This window comes from Alosa sapidissima, chromosome 16 (genome assembly GCF_018492685.1).
Source record: "Alosa sapidissima isolate fAloSap1 chromosome 16, fAloSap1.pri, whole genome shotgun sequence".
Lineage (NCBI taxonomy): Eukaryota > Metazoa > Chordata > Actinopteri > Clupeiformes > Clupeidae > Alosa > Alosa sapidissima.
The window spans coordinates 22,633,300-22,640,799 of record NC_055972.1 but is presented as its reverse complement, the minus strand read 5'-3'; the positions used below and the strand labels follow the sequence as shown (position 1 = coordinate 22,640,799).

Here is a 7,500-nt window from a genome sequence, read left to right as displayed (position 1 = left end):
AGAGAGTGTGTGTGTGTGAGCGCTGCTGTGGTGTGTGAGGGTGAAATGTGTGTGAGAGGACAGCAGGAGGCTTACACGGCTTCTTTGGACACTTCTGGCATTTGTGGAATCCCCAGGACGTGCCCACCGTTCCACAGCAGTCGTCCTGCTTCAACAGACCCGGGAAGGCTTTTCCACACTGCAACACACCACACAACACAACAAAGTCAGAGAGGAGAGAGAGAGAGAAAAAAGAGAGATGGAGAGAGGGGGAAATATCTATAATGCTTTTAGAACATGGGAGGAGGGACAGAAAGATTGAAAGAAAGATGGAGGGATAGAAAGAAACGTGAAGGAAAACAGACAGAGGATAAGACCATAGAAGATGAACAGAGCAAGAAAGAATGCCAAGGTGGAGAGAGATTCAGAAAAGTAACAAGAGAAGAAGTATTAAGAAAAATACAGTAAAGAAGAATTAAATTCACAAAAACACTCACTACAACAACTATAACAACAACCTACTCCTCGCATAAAGTCTCCTCCAGAAATCTCTGGCCTGTCTGTTGGCACATCATGATCTAACTACAGACCTGATCTGTTACCATGACCACGAGTCCATCACTGCAGCCCAGGATTCCATCTCAGATAGGCACCGTGATCTAGCACTCTGCCGACTACCACTGACCCTTTTCACCATCCAGTAAATCTCAGCGCAAAATGGGAATCGAATCACGAGGCCGATATCTAAATCTAAAGCCGATAACAGGACACAGAGACAGAGGTAGTGGAGGTCTAATAGAATGTGACTGTGATTTGTATTCCATCTGAAAGATAGTATCTTGAGTCGTTTGACATAAACAAAGTCGACATATGGTTTCGAGGCAGGCTTTAAAAGAGCCGTTTGCTTCGTGCCCTGATCAGCAGGCCAATCCTTCGAAAGAGCGGAACGGCATCCTCGGGTTTGTCGAACTGGAGAAGGGAGGGGGAAAAATAAGGAGAGACGGCGGAAAAATCAATCCGACAAGACAGAAGCACAGGAGTCGCGCTGCCGTTTGGAAGGGATTCAATTTCAATTGGAGTTTGGGGCCGAGTGCTGATTGAAAAAGCAGCCTTTTCCAAGAGCGTTTCTCTCTCTCTCTCTCTCTATCTCTATTTCTCTCTCTCTCTCTCTCTCTCGTGCACGCGAGGGCTGCTAGGCGATCCTCCAGCGTCTCGACAGTCGAGTCAAGCGCTGCTTTTCTGGACCTGAGGATGGAGTTCATCATCAGCACTGCCCGGTGCAATCACAGCGTTGCTGATGGGTCAACAGACAGTTGGGACATCTGCTACTGCTCAAAAACCCCTCGATGTCTCAAGTCAAGTCCAGTCCCATTTATTTACAACGCACGTCCAAAAAACAAGTCATGACTCAGTCATAACTCACTCCACATGAGTGGGGGCAGGTGCACGTGTGCTCCCACACAAAATCGCAAAGGGAAACAAAGATGGAATGATTACAGGGAGACAGAAGTCAATGAGAGGAAGAGATGAGAGTTGTAATATGGCTTCATTAGGGAAGCCGTAGCTTCCATGGATGCAGACACAGTACATGGAAAGCAGCAGAAATACACATATTAACAGATATTTACGTAACCTGCTCACAAACACTCTGAAAGCACTCACTTGCTAGTTTGGAAAACATGGCAAGGAGGCCGGTCTATATAAGTAAATACACAGACAGATACTGTGCACACACAAACGCACACACTAACAATACAAAAAGGAAGCATAAACATCCTCTACACACACACACACACACACCTACTGTAAACACACACACGCACACACACACACACACACACACACACACACACACACACACACACACACACACACACACACACACACACACACACACACACACACTAACAATACAACAAAGAAGCATAAACATCCTCTCAACATACCAACACACCTAAACACACACCTACACATACACACACACACACTAACAATACCAACCGGTGCCCCGGTGGTCTCCTGGAAGCAGCGTCCCAGCTGGCTCTTGGAGGTGACGGGCTGCTGGTACTGGATGTAGGTCTGCTGGTTGGGGTAGACCACTCCGCCGTGACCCTGCTGCTGGACCTTGCTGTGGCTGCCGCTGCTGCTGTGGCTGCTGCTGCTCTCCGAGTGCTGGTAGGTGTGGTGGTGCGTGGAGGTACTGGACGACTGGGAGCCCTTCACCTTCTGGCCGTTGGCGTCCAGCTGGGACACCTGGTGGATCTGGACGGAGGCCTCGGGCGGGTGCTTCACGTGGATGTTCACGAAGTTGGGCGGGAACTGCACTGTAGTGGTGAGCCAGTGTGTGTGTGTTTGTGTGTGTGTATGTGTGTGGGGGGAGGGACAAGAGAGAACATCACAGGACATTTTTAAACAAATAAGTTGTTTAAAATTTTTATATACTGTATCTACTGCAACATTAGTTATCATTTCCCTTTATTTTATAATATTTGGCCAGAGGTGAAAAAGTAAAAGAGGTGTATTGGTTCTACCTGAGCACTTAACACAGGTCATTTCACTAGTTAGCTCATCTACCTGGCTACCCCATTCGAACTTTAGAACATTAGAACAGGTCTTTTATTTTCTGAAGACGGACTTTGACACCTCTGGATTTGGCTAAAGCTTAAATTCCGGCGAATTTTCACACAGATCTTAGTCTCGTTAGTATAGTTTGTTTCGTACCAACAGTAGTTGGTGACGTTGAGAAACAGAGATCTATGCAAAAAATCGCCGGAATTCGACTGGACATACAAAGAGGGTTTTCATATTGTCTTCATGTCATATTGACATATTGTCTTAAGGTCACACTCTATCTTACAGTGCTTTAAGTGTTCATAAACAGCAACATTAATAAACAGCAGTGTAGCAGTTTTGATTTAGGATTTAAAATGGCTGTCCTTGTTCCCACCCTGCAGTGTGGGAAAGCTGATGTCACTCCTCAGTTCTGCCGCCTAGTAATTACTAAATCCTCGACGTTCACACAAAACACTTCCGCTACAAGCACTTCCCTCCTTCATCATCACAGCTTCAGTGGAGGAGTAAGACTGCCTGTACGCTCTGAGGGGAACTTAGACAAACCTGGCAACCAGGCCTAAAATATCACTATACTGTTTTCTGTTTTTTTTATTTTATTTTGCTCTGCGTTTTGAGGGCCGGCGACGTATAAGAAGAAAAACACATTACAGGATTCGCTCCACATCCCCCTGTTTGGCAAGGGGGGGGGGGGGGGGGGGGGGGCTGCGGATGGAAAAGCCAAAAAAAGGGGGATGAGAGAAATGTTAACTGTTCACTCCTGACCTTTCTCTGAATGGGGCCGATTCACGCGTCCACCCCCCTCTCCCCTGCCTACACTTTCCATTGGGTTCCCACCAGTGAAAGAGCCGTTTCATCCCAACAGCCAGCACGAGTGATGCCCACCAAGGTAAACATGCCGACTATAGCCTACACTGCATGCAGTCGCGCACCAAAGGGAAATATGCTCATGATCCTGTGATGCTTGACCTCTTCAAAGTCCCACCCTGGAGCATCATCATGTGAATGGTCTCGTCTGCTACTACACACACACACACACACACACACACACACATCCTCATTGCCATCACACTTTTGTGGACCAGCTGAGGGAGGTCAAGGAGAAAGCCTTAACTGTTGTTGCTTGTCAGCTTACCCTGGTTCTGTCCATTGTTGTACGTTAGGGGGAGGGTGTGTGTGGAGTGGATCTGGCTGGCCTGGCTCTGCTGCTGCCGGTGGTTGCCGTTTTGGACGGGCATTTGGCAGAACTTGCCGGTGTAGTTGGGCGGGCACTGACATTTGTCCCGGGCACTGCATTTCCCACCATTGATGCAGGGTAGGTGGCAGACCACTGAAGACACACACACACACACAGACACACACACACACACACACACACACACACACACACACACACACACACACACACACACACACACACACACACACACACACACACACACACACACACAAAGAGGGAGAGACAGAGAGAGAAAAACATTATTAAAATTGAATCGGCTTTCGAGGTATCCTCCACAAACTGCAGGACTTGGCAGGTATTATACATTCTAAAGCACTCTGACACATGAAAAAAATACAACTCATATGTTTATGTGGGCAGACACACACATATGCACAAACCCGGTCATATTCACACACACAAACATCTTTGGTTATTCCCAGCCCTCAGAGAGAAGCTGATGTAATTTTGCCGGAAAAGACCAAGCGCTCGCTCAGTGTGTACAGTGTGTGCCTGACGTTTCTGACGAGAGTGTGCTGCTGCAGAAGCTCTCTGAGATCCCTTTGATGTCCAGGGGAGGACGGTGGGGCTTTGAGAAGAGGGGGCAAGACTTTGCTCAGAGGAGTACGGACACAGACTCTTACCACCTGTCCACCACTACGGACCCTGAACAACCCCCTCCTCACACAAACACACACACACACACACACACACACACACACACACACACACACACACACACACACACACACACACACACACATACACACACATTCTTGGTGCCTGAAATGATCCTTTCAGGCATATAGCGCAGGAATGGCCATCTGTCAGCTATGTGGCTGGTGAGAGTTAATTTACATCACCGGTGAAATGGGCTGATAGGCCTTTGGGATCATACAAGCACTGTTTAAATCAGGAGTCTCCAACAGGTAGCTTGCGAGCTACCAGTAGCTCCTCATCTGTTTCTGAGTAGCTCTCCAAAAGCTTCAAGGAAAATGTTCATAAATCTGACCAATCCAGCCACTTGGTAAACCTTGGTTAAAATTCCTATCAAATCAAACCCACAGTCTACAAACAGAGAGGCTAAAGGAGTTGAAAGGAGTCTTAAAACACATCCAAATCTTATTCAGCTGTTTTAGGTGTAGATCAGCTGTGTGAATACATGCTACTACTAATATAAAAAAGTGGTAGTTCTCAGCTATGTCCATTTTGTCAAAGTAGCTCTCGGAGGACAAAAGGTTGGAGAACCCTGGTCAAAGTCTTTTTAGGCAAGTCCCTCCCCTCGGTGGCCATTTTGTGATGCTTTTTGGGCACTTATCGGGCATACATTTTGGCAGAAACCCCATGCATTTCTATGGAGGATTTTTTGAGTGCTTTGTCTCCCCATTAGAAAATCTCTGCCCTGGTTTAATGAAAGGACTTGGCAGGTAGGGTCAGAAGCAACAGGACCGTCTTCCTCAGACCCAATGCTGTTATCATTGTGTACTGTCTGGTGTGACTGTGCTGCTATTCACAGAAGGGACAGTGAAGGACCAGGCGGAGATCTGGGTCAAATGTGCTGGACAACACTGAGGTATGTAGGTATGTATGTCACTAACAACAGACTGTCCTTCTGCTCTCATTTTCTTTATTCTTCTCCCCATTCTCCCCTTTCTCTCTCTCTCTCTCTCTCTCTCTCTCTCTCTCTCTCTCGGACACACACACACTTCATTTTTGCTTTCTCTCTCTCTTCTTCCTCTCTCTCTCTCTCCTCCCTTATTGCCCGGAAATTGTCAGTCACCCAAACCTGAGTCATCCACAAAAGAATTCTCTCCACCTTACCAAAACCACACACACAACCACACAACCACACACACACACACACACACACACACACACATCTCTACTCACACTGTGCACACACCCACACACACATCTATACTCACACTGTGCACACACACCCACACATACACATATTTCTGGCCACATTTCTCTTTGAAAGTGGAGGTGAGACCAGACAGTGGAGTTTCTGTGGCAGAGGCACAAGAGGAACAGACTAACCGAGAGGAGGAAAGTATGAATCCTCAGGAGAAGAAGGAAGGAGTGCCCCATAGAGGAAGGAGATCAAACCTGTTACATTAGCCATACACATATGCTCTCTCTATGTCTCTCACACACACAGTCTGAATGATGGGTGTGTGAATGTGTGTGTGTGTGTGTGTGTGTGTGTGTGTGTGTGTGTGTGGATGACTATGATGGGTGTGCATGCATGCATGTGTGCTTTCATTTCAAGTCCTGTATCGTTGATAAATGACCTCCCAAAGGAACACACACACACACACACACACACACATACACACACACACACACACTCATCCATCCAGCAAAACACAAGCTGGCACGGCCGTTCCGAATGGCGTGCCTCCCCGTGTGTGTGGTGTATCTGTGGGACTAGTTGGCAGCCCGGGGGGGAGCTCCGTCTCAGCTGCCTGGACCCGTCCTTCCCCTCTCCACCGGAAGGATCCCCTCCCACAACCACCCGTCAATGGCTCAATTGAGCAAAGGAGAAACAGCAATCCAGAACATCATGTAGGTGAGCAGGTGTCTCTCACACACACACACACACACACACACACACACATACACAGAGCACCAAATACTGTCTGAGTGTATTGCACTATGACATACAACTTAGCATTGAAAAAAGTTGCTTTCCTTCAGCTGACACAACTCTTGAGAACCTTTTATGTTCTCAGATATTATACGACACTAAAAAGTCTACACATGAGTGGGGCCAAACATGTTTGAGCTCACTAAACTATCCAAGAATTAGATTTTAGAATCAGAATTTAGACACACACTGTCCTCTCCTCTCTCTCTTTCTCTCCCTCTCTCTGTCTCTCCTCTCTCAAAATCAGATGAAGCAATAAGCCCCGAGAGGCCGTAGGCAGTAGGTTCCAGGCATTTTAGAACAGCTAAGGGGAGTTGTTCGGCACGATGCGCACTGAGCTGTTCTAAAATCACTGGAACCTACGGACTCGAGTGGCTTATTGCTTTTCTAAAAGGGTTCCTACATACCTATAAATAAATGCACAGCAACAAAATATTTGTAACGATTTATTCATAGATAATCATTCTTCTGCCAAGAAATATATCTATTCTATCAGAACTGTTGCCAAGCAACATCAAGATGCAGCAACTGTAACTTTTGTATCAATTTGTCGTAGTGCAGTAATATAGAATGAAATGTGGTCAACAAGAAGGGTTGAACAGCAACTAACGTGATTCACCTAATCATAATTAAGGACCGGAACTATCTGCTTTAGAATTCAAATTCAAAGATGCTTCATTAGCAAGACTGTTTGAGTGTTGCCAAAGCCAGTGTTGACAAACAGTAATGTCCCTCCCTCTCTGTCTCTTCTCTTTCCTCTCTCTCTGTTTCACTCCTTCTCTCTATCTGCCTCTCTCCTTCTTTGCCTCACCTTCTCTCTCATTCTCTCTCTCTCTCTCTCTCTCTCTCTCTCTCTTTGCCTCACCTTCTCTCTCTCGCTCTCTGCCTCTTTCCTTGTCTCCTTGTCTCTGTTGTGCCCCTGCGTGTTTATGAAGGATTTGTGGCACTGGTTTTAAATGACAGCTCTAATAAATCTGCTCCTTCGGCACCCTGTCATTATGGCAACAGCGCCAGTCCCCCAGAGACTACAGATCCCACGATGCCCTGCTCCCATGGTACGGCAGGCAGCTTACTGTCAGTT

The 7,500-nt window shown here is 46.9% G+C and overlaps 1 protein-coding gene across 10 annotated transcripts in view; it reads right to left on the bottom strand.

Annotated features, from left to right (window-relative positions):
- ltbp1 (latent transforming growth factor beta binding protein 1) overlaps positions 1-7,500 on the bottom strand; it is a 130,967-nt gene that overhangs the window by 68,824 nt on the left and 54,643 nt on the right. For 7 of the 10 annotated variants that reach the window (XM_042066776.1, XM_042066779.1, XM_042066778.1 and 4 more), the window contains exons 6-8: positions 3,665-3,880; positions 1,981-2,303; positions 76-178 (exon numbers count right to left, since the gene is read on the bottom strand). In XM_042066776.1, the coding sequence (XP_041922710.1) occupies positions 76-178; positions 1,981-2,303; positions 3,665-3,880 (642 nt within the window). The remainder of the gene's footprint in view (positions 1-75; positions 179-1,980; positions 2,304-3,664; positions 3,881-7,500) is intronic. The other 3 variants (XM_042066777.1, XM_042066784.1, XM_042066785.1) reach the window with 1 other exon arrangement.